Source organism: Trematomus bernacchii, unplaced genomic scaffold (assembly GCF_902827165.1).
Source record: "Trematomus bernacchii unplaced genomic scaffold, fTreBer1.1, whole genome shotgun sequence".
Classification (NCBI taxonomy): Eukaryota; Metazoa; Chordata; class Actinopteri; order Perciformes; family Nototheniidae; genus Trematomus; species Trematomus bernacchii.
This window is the reverse complement of record NW_022987709.1, coordinates 947,575-968,303: the sequence shown is the minus strand read 5'-3', so window position 1 is coordinate 968,303 and position 20,729 is coordinate 947,575. Positions and strand designations below refer to the sequence as shown.

Here is a 20,729-nt window from a genome sequence, read left to right as displayed (position 1 = left end):
TCCCCAGTTCCCCTTAAGTGAATGTGTGTCAGTCTGAATTGACGCTGTTTGGCATCACAACGCTGTTATGAAAGTTTCTCTGGTATAACATGGGTGATGTTAGCATAGCAACCGAAGCTAAACTGACTACTTGCTAAGCCGTTTTCTCCAGGCACTTTTTACCGGCGTATTTTTCATTATGATTCTACTTGTGATAGTCGGACATGACAACCTGTACAGCCCATGTATTAATTCCATCCGATAGCTGCTATAATAACAAACAAAACGTCTGCCTGCTCTCCACAATGATCAATAACAGCGAACGGATGGTCAAAGTAAGGTTTCCTGCACGCCTCGACGTAAGCGACGCCGCGTCATAGCTCCGAAGCTCTTGCCTCTGGACCGACAACTTTTTGGAGCTGGAAGTGAACCGCATTCCGGAGCTATGACGCGCCGCCGCTGCGGTGTGAACAGGAAAAACCGGCGCTTTTCAGGCTCTAGCTCCCAGCAGGAGCTGGAAAAGCGCCGGTGTGAAAGGGGCATTGGCGGGGCGCTGCGCCCTGCCAACGGAGCCCCACGCCCCGCCTGAAATATATATTAAAAAAAAATATATAGCACCAAATTGCAACTGAAGTAATCTATCTACGGTCACTTTTCACATTGAACATGTGCTCTTTTATTAAATAAACTAAACGCCTATGTTATTTATCCAATGTATGTGCATGTTTCAGTGTCCACTGCTTTGCGTATTCACATTCTCCCTTCGCTCTGTTTCTGAAGGGCGGGGCTCCGCTCCCCCCCCCCCCACACACACACACACACACACACACACACACACACACACGAATGCACACACTCACAATCAGAGACAAGAGCGGAGGAAAGGAGGAGAACAACAAAGTGTAAAAAAGTCAAACAAATCTGCATTATTGCCCCGAGCTCTGCTGTCTGCCCGTTTGTGTCCCCCCCCCCCCAGTTTCAAATTCGTTTATTATTATTTTTTAACCTCAAGCCGTTATCGTCACGGAGGAGAAGGACACACACAGCCTGCCCAGGTGGACGCGCGCGAACGCGACAACGAACGTGCGCATTCTAAAAATAGCTCACAGATGGTGAGCAGGTACCGCGGTTTTGAACTACAGTATTGAATTTGACAGAGAAAACAACAATGAAACGCCAGCAGAAGAATAGTCTAATGAGTTGGGTGAAAAAAAAGACAGGAGATGTGAGTTGGTTTATTCAGTAAATTAGCTCAGGATAATTGGATGTTCTGCACCTGTTGATGTGAGGCTAATGCAGGATTTGCTAGCTTGATGCTACCGGCATTTAGCGGCAGTGACTCAACAAATTGCCTCTTAAAATGTATCGTCAGCAATGTATGACAAGCAGACTGCTTGTTTAATGTTAGACTCACACCAATAGCTCAATATGATCATAACACGATTGCTTTCATATCAGAGATCAGATGAGGTGGAGCTGCCTCCAGCAATACAGGATGAGGCAGAGAGAAGCAGCACAGGGTTGCAGCAGGTATGTTATATGCTGTAGTCAGGTGATTTAAATGTATCAATGAAAGGAAGAAGTGTAGGCTACATGATAAGAAGGGAACACAGTTTGAATAAAAGTAATACAGTACAGTGTAACACTGTACTTTATTACTTTTTAATGTACAAATACTTTGTTACTGTACGATAACAATAATAATACACAGATCCTCTCTGCTCCAGAGGATTAAAAAAAAAACTTTGCAGCACCCTGCCAAGGCAGTAAACCTAGGGGAAACACTGTAATTGTTCCCTTTATTGCTGCTAGATACATTCATTTACTCACATTATAATACAAATAGTAACTTTAAAAATGCAAGAAATTTCAAGAAGAGCCAATCAGCACATGAGAAGGCGGCACTTCAACAATGAAGCTGATTTCACGTGACAGTAAAGTTTGCTGACAAACAACATTATATCAAGTCCATTGGTATTTGTGCTGGATGAAATGTGACTAATGCAGTGGAGAGTAAGAAACATTCACAGTTGCTGGGAGTCAAAGTGGTGAAAGCATAGTGATAAAGGCAACAGTTATTCCTGCAGAACTCCAGATGTGTGTGGAATGCGTACACGTACGCAGGATTCCAATTGTCTTTGTTTTCACACACTTGAGCGCCCCCAGGAATCATACTCTCCGTGAAGCTTTTCTTACTTGCCCCTGCCTGGAGTCACGTCATCATAACCTTTCACCCACAGAACTCCTAACAATCCTCCACTATGGTGGGGGCTCTTGTCTTACATGGGCTGACATCAGTGGCAAGACGAAATGTCTGATATATGATCTGTTTGAGCATGAACCAGACTAAAATAATAGCCGCTTTCACACCAAGTACTTTGCCGTACTTAGTTCCCAGTACTTAGTTCCCAGCACTTAGTTCCCAGCACTTAGTTCCCCCATGGAACTAAAGAGCAGATCGCGTTCACACCGGAATAAGTTCCCTGAGGGAAGATTAGGCAAATGAAGCCGCTGACGTCACTTCTTCTTCTGCTTTGGGTTTACTGGCAGGCCGCAAACAACTTCACGGCGTATACTGCCACCCGAAGTCCCCGGAGTTGGGGTGTGGTTTGCAATTCGCCCAGCCAATCAGAAATTTGACCTTTTTTCTCCCCAGGAAAGTACCTGCTCTCTAGCAGGGACTGAAAAGGGGGGAAAAGTTATCATTAACTAAGTTCTCTTTTTGGTGTGAACGCAAAATCCCAGGAACTATCGGAACTAAAAGGGAAAAGTACTCCGGTGTGAAAGCGCCTAATGGCATATCATAGTCAGACCCCTAGGTGCTAAATGTGTCCCAGCTGAAAAGAGGCATCCAGCAAATGGAGATGTATTATTGCAGCCTTTCTGAGCTGAGAAAAGTAGCACTCAGCTTCAACAAGTAAAGGCAGCTGGAGGAAAATGTATGGCATCTATAGAATGTCATCCAAAGATCTCCAGGGGTACATGTAAGGCTAAAATATTACCATTAAAACTCTATGTTTACAGGGGAATCTTTGCAATTAAAGGCTGCATCATCTTCTAGTAATCTGCTACACGCATACAGTATGAACTTCCCTTTAGGCATTACAATAAGCAACTTATCATTTGACAGGCTCCCATCACCAGAATGTGTGCTTGCTTGGTCACAGTCAGCGGAACATCTTCTGTTGTGAGTCTGAGCAGGTTTAACATTTAAAATGACATGAACGAGATCTTCTGTTGGTGATGAACCTGGCTGCAATTCCAAGCATTCCTTCACGTTCTCAGGATTTGATTTACAGACTACAACGTTCAGCTAACAGAACCACGCTACTGATGTGTGTCTGACGAGAGCAATTTGTTTGCTTGATTCACATGGAAAACAGACTTGGAACATGGAGCATGGAGATACAAAAAAGAAACGGGGCTTTTTATTTGTAAAGTCAACCCCTCCAAAGAAAAGATACATTGATGCCATGGTTATGTCTCAACTAATCTATATCATCAAAGTCTGTACATGAATGCAGAATCTGTAGAAAAAGGGGAAATGAGTATCGGAAGCATTCTGGTTTCCATTTGTGGTCCAAGTACTATTGGCCAATCACAGTCACAGGTAACCAGTCCGCGCAAAATAGGTTGAATGCTTTGGCCGACCTTGCAATGCTATTGGTTATAGGATCACAACAATAAAGCTATTTACCAGCTAAAACATATGTGGTAAAATCTGGTGCTTTTAACTCCATCTTTACTCTTGCATCTCAAGTTGCTAATCAGACTGTAACTAGAAAATGCATTTCCTGCAGAAAATGCGTGCGAATGCTGTAAACTGTGAACATTTGTGGCTGAATTTAGCTGAAAATGCAGAAAAAGCTGAATATGTTATTAGCTGAATGGTAGCTGCTTTTAGCTACAGAAATGCAGAAAAAGCTTAATATTTAAAAGAAAAGGTTTAAAAAAACATGTATAGACTTGATGTCCTGAAATAGCTGAATAATGTAATAGTTGAATGGTTTCTGCAGCTGAAAATAGGCTGAAGGAGTTAAATATCAGATGTAAGTAGTAGTGAATGAATTTGTATTAAGATGAGAAAAGAAAGTAAAAAGGCTTGGGAAAGCAGCAGAATATTTGAACTACAAACTTTTGAACTAACTTGATGGTGAATTATCTGTCGCCATGGCAACCCCATAATACGCTTAGATGTGTTGATGGCTGCATCGTTACCAAACCTGTGAAGTTTTGAGAAAACCGTGTTTCATAGTGAGCATTGTGTTGCCATGGCAACGGCATTTGAAGAAATCTCAAAACTGTCCCGTAGATGTCTTCACGGCTGGACTGTTAGCACACGTGAAGTTTGAGCACTTTTTGAACATTTTCATAGGAGTTATACATTACATTAGGAGGTTACATTACTCTCTCTCCTCTTGATCGCCCTCTCTCTCTTCTCTTGATCGCCCTCTCACTCTTCTATCACCCTCTCTCTCTTCTCTTGATCGCCCTCTCTCTCTCCTCTTGATCGCCCTCTCTCTCTTCTCTCTCTCTTCTCTTGCTCGCCCTCTCTCTCTTCTCTTGCTCGCCCTCTCTCTCTTCTCTTGATCGCCCTCTCTCTTCTCTTGATCGCCCTCTCTCTCTCCTCTTGATCGCCCTCTCTCTTCTCTTGATTGCCCTCTCTCTCTTCTCTTCATCGCCCTCTCTCTCTTCTCTCTCTCTTCTCTTGCTCGCCCTCTCTCTCTTCTCTTGCTCGCCCTCTCTCTCTTCTCTTCATTGCCCTCTCTCTCTTCTCTTGATCACCCTCTCACTCTTCTATCACCCTCTCTCTCTTCTCTTGATCGCCCTCTCTCTCTTCTCTTGATCGCCCTCTCTCTCTTCTCTTGATCGGTTACCATGGTGACGACTTATGACGATTTACCAACTGCAGCACTGAGTCCCATTAAGAATGCATTGAGGATTATATCTGACCATTTTGCCACCTGTTCAAAAACGATGGCTCCTATACAAAAATGACCAGACCGTGAGCATCAGGGAACCCCAATGAACTGATATGTTGTTTTTTTTTGTTTTGTGTGTAAAATGTGGAGATGGGAGCAGTTTGTCTAAAGTGTACTTCTCTCTGTTCTGAAGAAAGTTCCGGAAAGATTTAACATGGGAATCAATTGGGAGCTAGCTGGACTTTTTGTCTCTTCATGCCCTCAAGAGGCATTTTGTTTAATATTTTTTCTTAATATTTTTTTATTTTCCAACCTAGGAGAGGTTTTCCTACGTTTTTCATGAAAAAATATGTCTGAGGAGTGTAGGGTTTGGGAATTATGGCAAGTTTAAAACATTTTTGGGGAAGAATTTCAAGCACTCCTGCACTTTGTTTTGAGATCAAAGCACTCTAGACTTAACGAGCTGCTCCATCCACACTAATGTTAAAATCTGAAGAAAGCCTCTCTACCAAGCTCCAAACTAAGTTAAACATCTCAAAAAGTGTAAAAGATATCAAAAATAAAAATCTATTTTGAATAGCTGAAGGTGTTGTGATCATTTGAAAGTTGGAATGAAGTGTCTAGCTGAAAGTATGTGGAAGGAGTAGCATTTGGCGCAAGGTGTAGGAAAAGAGGATTTGAAGGCATCTCCCATTGACTTCCATGTTAAAAAAAGTTTAAAAAGCTGAATATTTCAAAAAGTATAACATAGTTTTTTAAAGTTGAAGGTTTCCCATCGATTCCTGAAAAGGCTGAATAGTTTAATATTTGAATGGTTTCTGTAGCTGAAAATAAGCTGAAGTTATGGAGAGCCAAAGTATTGGTGAAATAAGGGGAAGAATAAAGATTTGAAGAACTATAGTGGAATGCTGTGGCACAGCATTCGCACTAAATATCTGTCCCTTTGGCTGCTACATTCTTCAAAATGTGCGTTGCTGACTTTGTCTGTCTGCCATTTGGGGCTGAAAAAGTGGGTTTTGTGTGTGGTTTCAAAACCACATTTCGCTTGACTCCACCATTCTGTGACCTACCCATAGATTCTGCAATCACCAATTGTGATTAAACTACAGGAATTTTCATTGATATTCCAAAAGATCCCTTAAATGTTAGCAGGAAAAAGCCCACCTTATGTATCTGCAAGACTAATACATTCTTATATCTAGAAGGTGCAACTGCAAGAAGTAAATGTAGATCTGTAGCACATAATCACTTATTGATAAAGATGGACCAGAGCGCAGTAGTCCTATTGAATAAACCAAGAGGAATCAGTCTTTAAATATTACTATCTGACACACTTAAGACATTCAGTAGGGTTTTTTTACTTGATCCCATGATTATATTGTATTAAACCAGGGCAACAAATCAACACCAAGAGCATTTTATCAGACATATATTAAGAATTGTAATCTATTATAGTGACATTTTAAGGCATACATACAAATGTTTCCTTTACAAAAGTTCACAGCAACATCAAAATGGGTCAAGCAGCTGAAGCAAGGCACCTAAACAGGACCCTTTGTGTTTGTCATGGTGATAACTTAAAGGTAGAGTACATCTTTGGCACCAAAAACACACACAAAAAAACCCAGTATACAAATGACAAAAAGCTACAAAATATATTAAGTTCTCTCACTTCACATTCATGTAAACACATTCCAAAAAGAGTGAAAGGCATGAACTGACACGCTGCAATGACCAGCAAACGCATTGTGCCGGGAAGTATGGTGAACAGCTTGAAGGGGAATAACAGTCAAAATGTGAGATTTCTCATGCAATTTGCAGAACAATATTTATAATAAATAAACCTAGAAATTCTGCAATTGAAAAATGTGGGGTAATATATTAACTTAGCAGTATTCTCCTCTAAAGAGTAGATCAATCAGAGTTGTGGCACAATACAATTGAATTGAAGGAACACAGTGCTGGAAACAGGAGTCTACATTCAGCAGTGTTCAGTGATCCTACACCACGCAGGGAGAAATAAATAGAAGATTCCATGTTAGGGAGATAGTCCTGTACACTCAGAAATGTGAGATACTTGCGCTGGAGACAACACAGCTGAATATAACACAGGGATGGAGACAACAAATAGAGTAGCAGATACAGGCCAATTATAGTTGAACATTTCTATGCTCATGGTAGATCCAGCTACCAGCACTCAGAATAAATAACCAGCCCCAGAAAGAGAATCATGTGGAGAATGTGTGCCATTTTAACAAGGGTGAGGGGTCAGACTTTAGATAGCCTTTTTCTTTAAAGGGAGCATTCCGTCAGCCAGGGAATGTGAGTAGATTAGCTCCAGCATATCAGCGGAGGGAAGCAAAATGGTGGGCAGTCGCCATCTGAGGCCCCTGAACATTAACCCAGGATCTGGAAAATTAGACCCCCGTGAAACACTGTCAATCCTCACAGGCTTTTTTAAGAGAGTAGTGAGCAGACGTCCTGCAGGCTTCGCATTCAAAGTTTCTAAATCTTCTTCTGAGGTGTGAGCAGGCCACAAATGTATTATTAAGAATGGAGCAACTGTTAATTTAGGTTATGTTAAACAGAAGAATCCCCAAACATGGCATGAAGAAATAGAGGATGCTTGTAATATAAATATATCCATTACTTAAAGAGGGCAGGCTCGCTACTGGACATTACAAAATAAACGAAATAAATTATCCAGAGAAATGTATATAACTTAAGGGGAGCAGGGCAAGAAATGTCACATCACATCACAATATGAGCAGCATTAACAAACATAAATACAATACATTACTACAAAAATGAACACGCACAACAACTGAATATTCGCACCAGCAGCCAGGTTCCTATCACAGTGCACAATACTGTCCAGGTAGCTTGGAGAATTATTTCTCTTCAGGCAAATGTCAGTTTGTGAACTGTGCAGCTGGAGGAAAGCTCTCCTCTCCAAACTGCAGCACATGCTGCTGGTGAACTCTTCAGATCATTATCAGACCATCAGCCTTCCTTTATGTGTGTTCAGATGTAAAGGAAGGTCTTTCAAACCTCAGGCCTGAGGTCTCTGTCATCACTGGCTGGCACTGTTCATATCATCTGTAGTGGTCCTCAAATGAGGATTTCAACCACCTCTGCATCAGAGCTGCTGATCCTCTCACATGTCTTGAGTAGCTTCTCTGTGGTCTCTACTGTGAAGATAAAATAAGCAGATTAGAAAAGCTGTTTGGTATGCTCAGGCAACTGCAATGCTGGTTATTTGCAACACACAACATGTTTCATTCTGAAGTTATTAGTCTGTCTGTACAACTGCATATAATGGCCATTCTAGGTTAAACAATGTAATAACCCAGCCGGGGGAGGAGGGTAATATTGTTCTAAACAATCTGAATGTACGAGATTCAATTATTTAGAAGGCTTCATTAATATAGAATATTACCCCCTACCTAGGCACTGTTTTTTTTAACCCATAATTGTCCTAATACATATTAATGACCCAGGGTCTGGTTACACTTTATATAGTGGTCAAAAAGATCAAGGGCAGCCTGTTCAGCTGCACAGAGCAGGAGTGAACAAAGCAGTAAACCCACCAGATGAAGCTGCTGAGATCACATCAGTGGGCTCCGGCTCCAGAGGGGCCTCTTCACTCTGGGTGCTGCAGTCCCTGCTGGGGGCCCTGGCCGGCCCCCCCATGCGGGGCTGGAGTCTCAGCGCAGCAGCACTTGTCTGGTCATCTGAGAGGCTCTTTCCTACAAATGCAGACAAAGGAAGGAGGCTGCTTAATGACATGTATCAACATTTACACACTTCTGAACATCTGCCCTCTGAGCTCTTCCCATGACTATTCTGGATCGGCTATTCTGGAGTGAGAGATGATATGCATTCCAGTTCAAAAACAAGCTGTACATTGAGGGGCATGAAAGGCTTGTCTCCTACTCAATACTTGTTTTTAGGAAGTGCACATTCTGTCTGGCGTCAGCCAGTTGTCGCTTGATATAGCATGTGTCATTAAAGATTCTAAATTCCTTGGTGTTGTATGAAGCGTGGCGGGAAACATCTTGTAATCACCTTTACTCTCCGTGCTGCTGGTCAAATTGTTGATGGAGGGGACAGACCTGGTGAGACGTAGCCCCTGTCTCTCCAGCTGGCCCTGCTCCCACCTGGAGCGCTGCTGAATGACTTTGATCACGGCGTCCTTCTCCAGGAGCTGAGCATGAAGTGCACGGATCCTAAACACATGCAAGACACCATTAGACCACAAACCAGAGAGGCAGGCTACTATCTAACAAATAAGGGGAATGATGTTTACCTGTTCTCCATCTCCTGATGTCTGTGACTAGATGAAGGCAGGTCTTCATTAAAACTGCTGTTTGGTGACTGTCGAGGAGAATGTTTGATGATGGTTGTATCTCTGCATTTAAAATAGGAGACAGTTAAAAAACATCCTTAAACTTCAATACAATTTTAATAATCCAAAAGTGTTCTCGTTGCTACATTTCTCTATGTTTTATCGTACCTCTGTGTAGCAGCAGTGGCAGCTGCATCCATGGCAAACTGCCTCATGGTGCTCTCCTCCAGGTACTTCTGCTCCCACCTGGTGAGGTCTGCCTCCAGGGCCAGGACCCGCTCCTCCCGCTCCCTCAGCTGCTGCTGCAGCATGGAGGAGCTGGGCTCTGAAGACATGGGGTCAGCGGCCTGCCTATGAGACTGACATGATAGACAACCACTCACATTAGGAAACATATCTTTTTCATTTAAATGAAAATTTGACCTTTTGGAAATTAGACTTTTGGATAGCTCTTCAATCTGTAGGCTTAATATGAGGGCAAGATTCTTTATTTCATTTCATTTCATTTCAAACCTTTATTTATGCAGGTGAATCCCATTGAGATCATTGATCTCTTTTTCAAGGGTGACCTGCTGCTATTTTAGCTTAGCTTAAAATAAATAACAAGTATCAGGAAACTGCAAGCCTAAAAACAATTAAATTAGCATTGGAGTTACTGGTAGTTTTTTCAATTGTGTTACTTTTGAACAAACCCAGGCTAGCTGTTTCCCAAGCTTTAGGGAATGTATGCTAAGCTAAGCCAATCAACACCCAGCTCTATCTTCACATTTATTATAAAGACATATGAGAGGGTATACATTTTCTCATCTAATTTGAGAGAAAAAGTATTTCTTCCTAAGTTTTGAACCGGCCCCTCACCTGGTGGGCCCTCAGGCTCTTCAGCTCCTGCTCCAGCCGCGTGCGCAGCCGCAGCTCCAGCGCCTCTCTCTTCTCGCAGGCGGCCTGCAGCTGGGACAGCGCCCCCTGCAGCCGCTCCACCTTCTCCACATATGCTCTCTTCCTCTGCAGCTCCTCCACCAGCTGCCGGTTGCGGGCCTGTGTGGAGAGCAGAGCCTGCTCCAGCAGCTCCCCCCTCTGCTGGCACTCCTCCCCGGAGACACGCAGGTGCTGTACCTGCCTTTCCAGCTGCTCCCGCTCCCGCTGCTGCTCTTCATCTGAGGTACAGGAAGAGAGGAAGAAGAGGTGAATGGTGGTAGTAGTAACTACAACATGACTGGAAGATACTGTGTTGGGAGGTTATCATCTGATAATGTCTTGGGACAAAGTGTGCTGTGGGAATGAGTCCGGAAACCTGGGAGTGAGTAAGCCCTTTTGGACTTTTGTGTTCCTGGTCACAAAGTCAAGGTTCTTTTTTTCTTTTTTTAAATAGGCCTTTGGGAAGATGACTGTAAACATTAACTTAAAAGATTCTCATTAGATTTTCACAACATTAATGTCAGTACCCCTGCTTTCACATGCAAAGGTTGCTAACAAGTGGCTAAATGAGACCACAAAGGCTGCAGCCACAAAGAAGAGGTCAAATTAATGCTAATGATTTCACTTTACAAAACTATTCAGTGGCTATTGATGGGTCAGTCAGTGCACTATATAAGCTCAGGGAGTTACATTTTGAATGGAATGCGACCCAACAAAAGAAATTCACCATTGGGGCATGTGGTTCAACAACAGAGCTTTTGTCACGTAGTCTTCTAAAATGGAAATAACTCACAACTACTTTACTGTACTGTAAACTTACACTCAAACATTTAAATGATCTAATATACTTATCAAAAGCTAGTCCATGTTTTAATGAAATCCTTCAGAAGGGAAAGCCGGTTTATCTGTTGTGTCACTTTAAAAAGGGAGGTTGATTACACAACATGAGTGCATGCCTGTGGAGGGAATGCAGACTTCCTTTTATCCACTTACGCACACAGGCATAGCCTTGTACTGGGAACAGCTCTGGAATGCTTCTAGGGACGTGAAGTAAACAAGAAGCGGTCCATTTTGCAAAACATATATACACAACACATCCCACTATTGTAATTTTAATGCAAGTTTGCTCCTGTTGTTCCAAGATAAGTGTTTCCAGGAGAGGCAGATCATTAGATCTCAATCTTATGACTCAGGGAAATCATGTGGCTGTTTAAATACACAGAGAAGGGCAATGTTAATCCTAGTAGGTTAAAAAAGATGAGTAAACTGAGATCAGTTAGCTGTACTCGCCAGCACATCCCTGCACATCCCAGCACAGAGCAGAACATATTCAATAATGAGGTAAATAAATGACCAAACAAGGAGGGCGGGCTGGCCAGAGGTCATCTTGAGTTGGGCCTGGACGACCCTAGAGTCCCGGACTCATTAGTTCCCCTTGAGGAGGGGAGTCAGCAGTGATGCAAAACTGAGCACCGGGGGAGGGGAGGCATTCTGTCGAGACAGACTGAATATCTAAAAGAATCTCTGGAATTCAGGCCACATTTATTATGGCTGTAAAAAATAGCTGCCGTCTAAGTGTCAAGAGTTTCTCTTAACATTAGAAATAGAGCCATTTGTGTCCCGACACAGGCCTTCATAACACCGCCTCACTGAAGGAGGAAACCAATCCCTCCTCCTCTATGTAGCTTCAGTTCACAGGGCACTGGGAAATGTCCAATCTCCATTTTAAAAAACATCCTCATGTACTATTTCCTCTCATGAGCCATGCAGTGATAAGACTGATTCTGAATAGCACATGAAGAACTCACTTTGCTCAAGCAGTTTAACAAAGACATGATGCCTCTGGTCTGAACACTCGGCCTCCTTAGCTGACCGCTGTTTGATAGCTGAATCAAGCTGATCTGTACAGGAACACAAAACAACATGATGGTTATACACAAATATTGATAGACTTTTTTCATCCAGTCTCTGTATGTATCTATCTATTTTTCCCTCTTAAAATCATTGCACTGGCACTTACACATACGCAATCACAATAAAAGGAACTGCAACTTCACTAAAACATCCCACAACATAAGATCAAACATGTTTTCTGTATTTTTTGTAGTTTATGCTGTAATACGCCATGTTTTAAATTCACAATATTATGTTTTGGGATACTGTATAAATTCTCAAAAACACCATCAATCTGACTGTCTGTTTCTACAGACCAATATGTATTTGGTTGTTATCTTATCAGCAGATTATTGCCCATACACAGCCCTCTATTTAAAGCTGAGCATTTCCAACTATGGACAACACGTACCTCTCAGGTCTCTGTTAAAGTCGTGCATCCTCTTAATCTCAGCCTCCAGTTTATTCCTCAATGTTTTCTCCAGAGCCTCCCGCTTGGCAGAGCCTTTCATTAGGGTCTCGTATGCTTCTGATATCCTTTGAATCTCCAACTCCAACTGGGAAGAACATGGGAAAAGATGATCAGTCTCTGGGAGACATTTGTGGTCTGGATTGTGGTTCATGTTTTAGTTGCTCATATCAATAATAACAATTAGTCATCAGTATAAATGCCACCCTTTATTCTTTTTGTTACTGCTTTCAGGCAAATGGTTTTCTAACTATATGCGCAACTGTAAAGTGTGAATCAACATTCCTGAGTGAACACTTGTGAGTCTGAGGTGTCGAGGTTTTATCTCCTTTCAGGGCAAATTGCCAGCAAGTTTGAAAGGCAAAGGAGGTAGGAAGTGTTGTAGGCAATCCTGAGGAGAAAACTCTCAACAACTTACTTTAGTAACTCACAAAACCTTACATTAATATGATGACCCCCCTAACTGCAGGATAGCTCATCACCCTGACATGTCAGTACATGTGCTTTCCTTGCCCGTGCAAGTTTTTACTATTTCAGCAGCTTGGTGTGAGCTCCATTCATTCACCGCCTCTCCCCCTCACCTTCTGCAGCCGGGATGCCTTCTCACAGTAGACCTCCAGCTCCTTCCTGAGCCGCTCGTTCTCTCGCATCAACATCTGGGTCTGAGACAAGTTCTGGCCGGGGGCTGCGGGGGGGCTGTGAGCCACCTGTGACTGAGCGGACACAAAGCTGCCAGGAGAGAGAGATTTATTACCACTATGCTGAATACCACAGGGCACAGGAAATACATAAAGAAAGCATTACTATCTGCAAGGATTTTCCTTATCTATTGATTAAATGTGTGGTCTATATAATGACAGAATATGGAGTTTCTAGACGTGTAAGATTATATCTTTAAACGTCTTGTTTTGTCAACTGAAAGAAAACTGAATGATAGATTTGAGAAAAGGAAATGTTTTTGTAATTGTTTCTGTTCAAATGAGCCTAAACGCAGTTGGGGATAATACATGATTTAATTATTTATGCAGCCAAACTTTTTTTGTTGTTGTATTTCTTAACATTTGTTAGTATTTTTTCAGTAACATAATTTGATTCAGTAACAGTAGTTTTAGTAAAAAAACAACCACATTCCTGATAACTAGTGGGGCCATAGGGGGGTCCAAGCTCAGTGCTAAAGGGGCACTGGCCCCTGTTGGCCCCCCTCAGAACCGCCCATGATGGTTGTCCATCTTGTGTAATTACCTGTGATGCTGAGAGTAGAAGGGTGGAGGCGGCTCTCTGTAGAACTGTCCGTGCTCCTGTGAGTGGCTGAGCATGTATCCAGGAATCCTAGCAAACAGAGGGTAGTCCGGGGGGGGCCCACGCTGATCTGCATACTGTTGGGCCCCTGGCCTGTCAGCTGCCACAGTGTTTGTAATATTATCAGTATACAGCTGTGGATAGCTGTGGGCAGACCCCAGGCTGTGCTGAGGAGCGCTCCTCTCCAGAGAGAGCTGCATGAGCCTCTCACTGAGGGAGCGAGCGTGCTCCCTCTTCAGGTCCCACTGAGCCTCACTGTGACCCCCCATTATGTTCAAGTCCTGCTCGGCCTGCCCCTTCTGGGAGGTCAGGTACTGGGAGTGTGCCTTGGCCTCCTCATATGTGGGCAGCTCCTCTCCGTGCAGCTGGTACAGATGGCACCCCTGGCTCTCAGAGTGCAGGAGGTCCCCCTGGTGCTCCTGGCCCTGAGGATCCTGTCGCGTGGACATCTGGATGTACTGGGTCTCCTCCTGTGTCAGGCTTTCCAGAGAGGAGCGGGGACTGCCGTGGCCCCCCCCGCCGCTGCTGCTGCCCCCCCGCAGGGCCTGCTGCTGGATGGCCAGGAGCGTGCGCGTGTCCGTCAGATTCCCGTAGCGCAGCTGCTCCTGGATCAGTCGGTGTAGGACCGTTCCACAGGAGCCTTCAGCAGTTCTCATCTCAGTCCGTGGGAAATTAGCAGAAAACTGTCTGGAGTTGGAGGTGATGGTCTCAAATCACAAATCTGAAGGGTAAATTATAATATTAATCACATTAAACACGTCACAAAATGAATGGTACCATTTTAAATCATCAGATCATTTATTCATGGTTCAGAAAACTCCTTGTCATCAAACAAATGTATAGTTGTGCTGCCACTTGCAGTTATTTTCTAAATAATCAATTAATCGTGATTCGTTGGCACTTCAAACTGCTAGCAAATAGTGAAACATGTTCATCCCAGCATGTTACAGTCCGAGCTGATGTCAGTCTAGAGTAGACTCTAAACTGACAAGCAGGACATCTGCATATTTGAAAGGCATGAAAAAGCCTTTTCTGCCATTTTTTCATGAACGACGTAATTAATCGATGATCAAAATAGTTGCCGTTTATCGGTCATCGACTAATTGTAGCAGGTTAAGTATTCCACACGCAGAAGCCTACATATTTCCCCAAATTACTGCCAACTCTTTTATTGCGCAATGACTTGCTGTTAGCAGTGAGAGAGCAGGGTCTGCTGCTGGAAATACCCCTGACACTGATCTCAGTGCAGATCCACTTTTATTGCCCACACACTTAAAAGCATAACTTTGTTCAGCAGCCAGACAGAAAGGAGTGTGACTCTAAACACTTTACTGACATAAGCTCGGCTCGGAATCAACCGGAAACTCAAACTCTTTGAAACCAAATTAAAATGTGTTTTTGTTTTAGTAACTGGGCCCATTCCGGAAAAGGTGCTGCTTCTTAAGGGTAAAATAAATAAACGAGATGTTCACCGGAACTGAAAAGCAATTCAACAGTCAAAAATGCGCCATGCACACAATCCGTGCCAAAGGGACTTCTGTTGTGAACTCCAAACACAAAGCAAGCGTTGGATAAAACTCGAGTAAACCATGTCAAACTTACCGAACGATAGTCTCATCCCGCAGGAATCAGTTTAGGGTGCTGTAGTCTTTCAGTTTTCTGCTCATAAATTCAACAAAGTCCACAGGTTCCTCTCCTGCATGCGCGGTGTGTGCGCGCCGGGGCCAGACTGCGCTCCGAGCTGCGCGGCGCGGTGAATAACTGAGGCCGATTGTTCTGGGCCGGAATGAGAGGAATGCAAAGGCTCCGAGTCCCTGTGGGATCAAAAGCAGAGCGCAGGGGAGGAGAGCGGGAGGAGGAGCAGAGGGGAGAGAGCAGGGGGAGGAGAGCAGGGGGAGGATAGCAGGGGGAGGAGAGCAGGGGGGGGGGGGGTCAGAGAAGCAGAACACTACCGCAGCCGGCTGTCTGTATAATGGAAAATAGCCTGTTATTGTTTTTGTTGTGAGGTAGTTTGAGGAATGCAAGTTCCCGCTGCTCCTACAGCAGTCCTTACAGTGAGGAATGTTACTGAGGGTCTGCAGAATCATAAAATGCACCTTCAGTCATGAAGGTCTTATTGAAATGCTCAAGGAAATATGAGGGAGGATGTTAATAATTCAGGTAAAAAAAAAAAGATTTAAGCCAGAATTGTTGTTAATGTCATGTTTATATCAAATGATTGGCCTATCCATATTGGAACAAAATCGGAATTAGCCATGCTCTCTTAATACATATTTTATGGGCTATCTATTTTCGCTGTTTTGTCTTGTCTTATTGTTTATTTTAATTTTATTTAATGTTATTGTATGTTTCTCTTTTTTCTAAAAGCAGTTACCATTATCTATTTATACATTTATACATACTTCAGTCTATAATATGTCAGGAAATTCTCAGGTTAAATTCCCAGAAGCCTCAGAGGATGTATTCAAACTCCTTGTCTTGTGAAACGTGGCAAAGCTCGATGTCTTTTGGCTTAAACAGCAAATTCTCATGTTTCAGGATCCGAACACAAAGAAACCCTGACCTTTTTGCTTGGTAAATGCTCAAAAAGATGACTTTCAAAAATTTGATTAGTATTCTCTAGATTGGCTCATGGAACAATCAACTGATATTTGGCCCTAAAAGTATTTTTAAAATGTGGTATTGAACTAAGAACAAATTTGTATTGTGTTGGTTAAAGCTGAACTGGTGGATGTGACCTAGTTTACATGATAGAAACACAGTCAAAGATCTTCTAACAACTAAACTGAGGCATGGGTTTATCATTATTTTTGAACATCTATTTGTTTGCATGTGCCTGGTAAATATTTAAGCCATGGCCCGTGCCAGTTAATTGCAGAGTGTGTGTCTGTGTGTGGACACGGAGGGAGGGGGTGGGATGTGAGGCACGCTGCCTGCCAGCTGTCCGTGGACTGAAATCCCCTTCCCCTCCTTTGATAAGAGCTGAGAGAGATGCATTGTTCTCCCCCAAAAAGCAGACATGACGGGGGCAGCCCTGCCATCTGCTGTTCACCCCTCCACCACTAGCACAGCTACACACTCACACTCACACACGTATGTAGATGATCAGCTGGCAGTGGGGGTTGTAGTGTTGGATAGTAATGTCATTGATTGCAGCCGTGAAAAGGATCATCTCAATGGTGGCGGAGGTTGTTGGGTGTAAACAAGTCTGGTCTTGTTAAGGCGGTGCAGTCAGCAGAAAAAAAAGTGCAGGTGTCTTTTTCAAACAATCAAACGGCCACCTGCTCATTTGCATGGCAGTTAAAGTCCAACTGTTTCTGAAAAATGCTGATTACCTTTACAACTGATAAGCTTCTACAGGGTTCCGCCATTTCAGGATTCATCTGGATCCACAACATAAGCAAGAGGTTTGGATCACATTGCGTTCTTGCATTATGGACCATGTATTCAAGATGTTATGATGTACTGTGCAGCAGCTTGCTTTGACATGTTCAGAAGAATTGCTCATTCAGTTTGTTCCCCAAAGTTGAATAAAGAGCGCAATACCTTCCAATAGCTGTCTGTTAAATATAAGGATCCAGCTTTCGAATTTAACAATAAGTGTGGAAACAAACATTTGTATCAGCACGTGTTACACGCTGTGTCTTGTTTGTTTCATTTGTGTAAAAACAAAGCGTGGAAAACACAAGTTTTGTCATCACCATAAGATTGTAAGGCAACCAAAATGGACCCCGAATGGAATTCCCCAAGATCAAGAATGAATTTGCATCATATTCATTTGGTTTCTGAATAATCTGAACAGGTTTGGTCAGACCTGTCAAGTTGTTTCCTCATGACGACATAAAGCTCATGAACTCACCAAACTGTAAAGGAACCACATAACACTAATCTCTACTCTGAAACTAAAAACTGATTTCAGCAACAATGGGACGCATTGATAACGATGCTGCCCTGCTTTATGTCATCAAGCTCAGTTTGATGAACCTCGTGGAGGTGAAGTGTGTCATGTCAGCTTAACTGTATTTTAAGCCTATCAATAGATATAGTCAAACTGGCACTGATGAAAGTATGACATCTATCAGCTCCTGCTAACCATCACTGGATTACTTTGAAACTAAAATAAGTCATTACTTATCTCAAGTTTTGGAGTTAAGGAGTGTGATATCTTTTATTTCTGAACAGTTTTGTAGATTTGTATAAACAATAGGAATTGTTAGATGGTAACATCCAATTTAATCTTAAAAACCTCAAATTGGGTCTCCTGGTTTAGATTTGTTTGTGTTATGTCGATGAGAAAGATGAGTACGATGTTTGGCTTTACAGTCCCTCACTTGAAAATATCTAACTGGCGACACAACGAGGTTTGAAGATTTCTGTGAGATACATTCAAGGAACGGAGAGAGACTGTTGTTATGACAACAAGACGAGCTGGCCACAGGACAATGGTGTTTTTATCTTTTGGTGCTTTCTGCAGGCTTTACCCATGGCTAAACCCATAGACTGTAGCCTATAAGACTGTACCTGAGCACCTGCCTTCACCTAAACCAAGTGTACAAGTGTCAAAGGTAAACTCAAAGTCCAGACTGGATTCTGATATAATGAACACATTATATCTTTTTTGTTTGTTACCTACAAAAACTAAGTATAACACTTTGAATATAAGCTATATTAAATTCTGAACATTGTTTGTATTTAAGCTAAGCTATACGGCTGCATCCCTATATTTGGCAAACAGGCATCTCTCATTTAACTCTAAGCAAGATAGCATATAAGCATATTTCCAAAACTCTATATTCTTGTAATATATATCATTTTAACCACAGCTCTTGATTAAGGAAGTGAGTCTGCTTTCATTGGATATTTAATTATTTATCTACACAGGCTAAATTATTAGCATTAGCATTACCTTATCTTTTGTTGTTAGAGTGGCAAATGTTCTAGATATGGTTATGTTTTATCTTGTGCTTTCTCTCTGCTGAGAGTTGTTTGTTATGGTGACAGATTGTCATGGGAATCAGGTATGATCCCTGGTGGTTTTTCTTAACAGTTGGTTGATACAAGAAAGTCAAAGATTTAACTGAAAACTGAAGTTGCCCCAAATTGGTCAGACTTTTCTCCTTAGACTTTGAAAACACATTTGGCCACAGAAGTGACATTTAAGATCAGCCATTTGGACCTGTTAATGGTGAGTCCTGGGCTGGGTGAGTGGACACAAAGCAGGCTGTGATCTGGGAGCGGCAGCCTTGTTATGTGAGGTGGGACAAGCTAGGCGCTTCAGCAGCTCCTTTTGTTTTCCTGCAAAGGAGGAAATGGCCGCATTCCTCACATTACCATGTCCATGGGGTCTGGCCGAGCCTCCAGTCTGCTGCTTCATGGGACGCCAGGAGGGCAACCGGCAGCCTGACGTTTTCTTTTTAATAGGGTTGGGGGAGTGTATTCTATTGAATAACACTGCTGTCCTAAATCATAAGCACAACTTTTCTTTGTAGACAATAGACATGAATAACTTATGGAAAAAGGAAATTCAACATTCAGCCTAATGTGTGTTGGTGATTTGTGAATTTCTTTCTCCGTTTTTAAACTGTGAGCAGTAAACACATTTCTGTAGGTTATCAAACCTCAAACGGAACAAAAGGAGACTCGGTAGGAGTACATTTTCAATAGACCTGCTGTGGAACAACTGGATGTGAACACCATTCACACAAGTCGCCCAAGAAACGATCCCTCGCACCTGATGGCACAAGACATTCCTCTCAGAAAAGTAAACAAGTCCCGGTGAAGCAGTGGAACTCTGAAGAGGACTGCGCCTGCAGGCCATGCTGTTTGCAGATAAGAGAAGAACACATCTTTTTGTGATCGCCTGTTGGCTCAACGCTTCAGCGGTTCAACCCTGTTCCCATTCGAGCTGAATTGATATAGTTTTGATTCACTGAAAGTTAATTTAGGTGTATATTATTTGGTTAATGGTTATGTACAACAATGTGGTAACAGTTTGGGATTCATGTCTTGCTGTGTTTTTAACTGTTTGGTTAAACACAACCTACAAAATCATTAAATCTAGGAAGACACTCGAAAGTGCAGCCCTTGTTCTCATATCCCACATTGGAAAATTCCCCTTCCAACTTCATCAGGAGGACGGTGTGGATAAATGTGTTAAACAAAAACAAAGTTGACTCATTTTAACCTGCGGACACAAGTTAACTTGACATAACACACTTACAAACACAACTGTGATCTTTTACTAAGTAAATATAGTTTCCAAAACCTTCTGCCAAAAGCTTTTCAATTCTTCAGTTCACAACGTTAACCATATGTATAGAACTGTGACTGTAACAATAGCATATACTTGTTTGTAGTTTTATTGAATAGAAACATTACTTTTGACATACAGTACAGGAGAAGTTCTTTTTTCTTCATCTTTGGTAACAGTAAAACGTAACTTCCCCTGTTTGGTATGTACGAGCAGTGTCAAATCATTTAAGGAATAGTTTATATTACAACAATATAAAGCCGTAAGCAGATATATGGATGTTTGAAATGTATTTCTATAACTCAACCTTTAATCGGTATCCATAACTGGTAGATAACAGTTAAGAAAAAAAGAGCATTGTTCAATCTATATTGTCCAGTGCTGAGCGTCGGTGGGCTTCAGCTCTCCGGGGTCAGAGAGCAGCTGCTGGGCTGATAGGCATCTCTCAGCTACACCAACATCCTGCCGGCTCATTTGCCTAAACAAATCTGTTTAAGTTCTCTGCTAACAGCCACTCTCACATACATGTTAGCACATGTCACATCGCCAAACAGAATGTATTCTTCTGTATCACTGTGGCACTAGAGGTTTCTGTTCTGAACATCTGAAGAAAGCACATTTAAAAACACTTTAAATGACTCCTCACACGGTCTC

At 42.5% G+C, this 20,729-nt stretch overlaps 1 protein-coding gene across 2 annotated transcripts; it reads right to left on the bottom strand.

Annotated features, from left to right (window-relative positions):
• Positions 1 to 6,302: 6,302 nt before the first annotated feature.
• On the bottom strand, positions 6,303 to 15,632 carry amotl2a (angiomotin like 2a). Of its 2 annotated transcripts, none has more exons than XM_034140915.1 (11): positions 15,428 to 15,632; positions 13,769 to 14,546; positions 13,108 to 13,255; positions 12,470 to 12,614; positions 11,973 to 12,065; positions 10,108 to 10,403; positions 9,418 to 9,608; positions 9,211 to 9,312; positions 8,970 to 9,130; positions 8,492 to 8,650; positions 6,303 to 8,092 (listed from the first exon to the last, which is right to left on the bottom strand). In XM_034140915.1, the coding sequence occupies exons 2-11, from the start codon at positions 14,479 to 14,481 to the stop codon at positions 8,013 to 8,015; spliced, it is 2,088 nt and encodes a 695-aa protein (XP_033996806.1). In that variant the 5' UTR covers positions 14,482 to 14,546; positions 15,428 to 15,632; the 3' UTR covers positions 6,303 to 8,012. The 2 variants fall into 2 exon arrangements, with proteins under 2 accessions (XP_033996806.1, XP_033996807.1); XM_034140916.1 differs by having other exon boundaries at positions 6,303 to 8,089.
• Between the last annotated feature and the right edge of the window lie 5,097 nt (positions 15,633 to 20,729).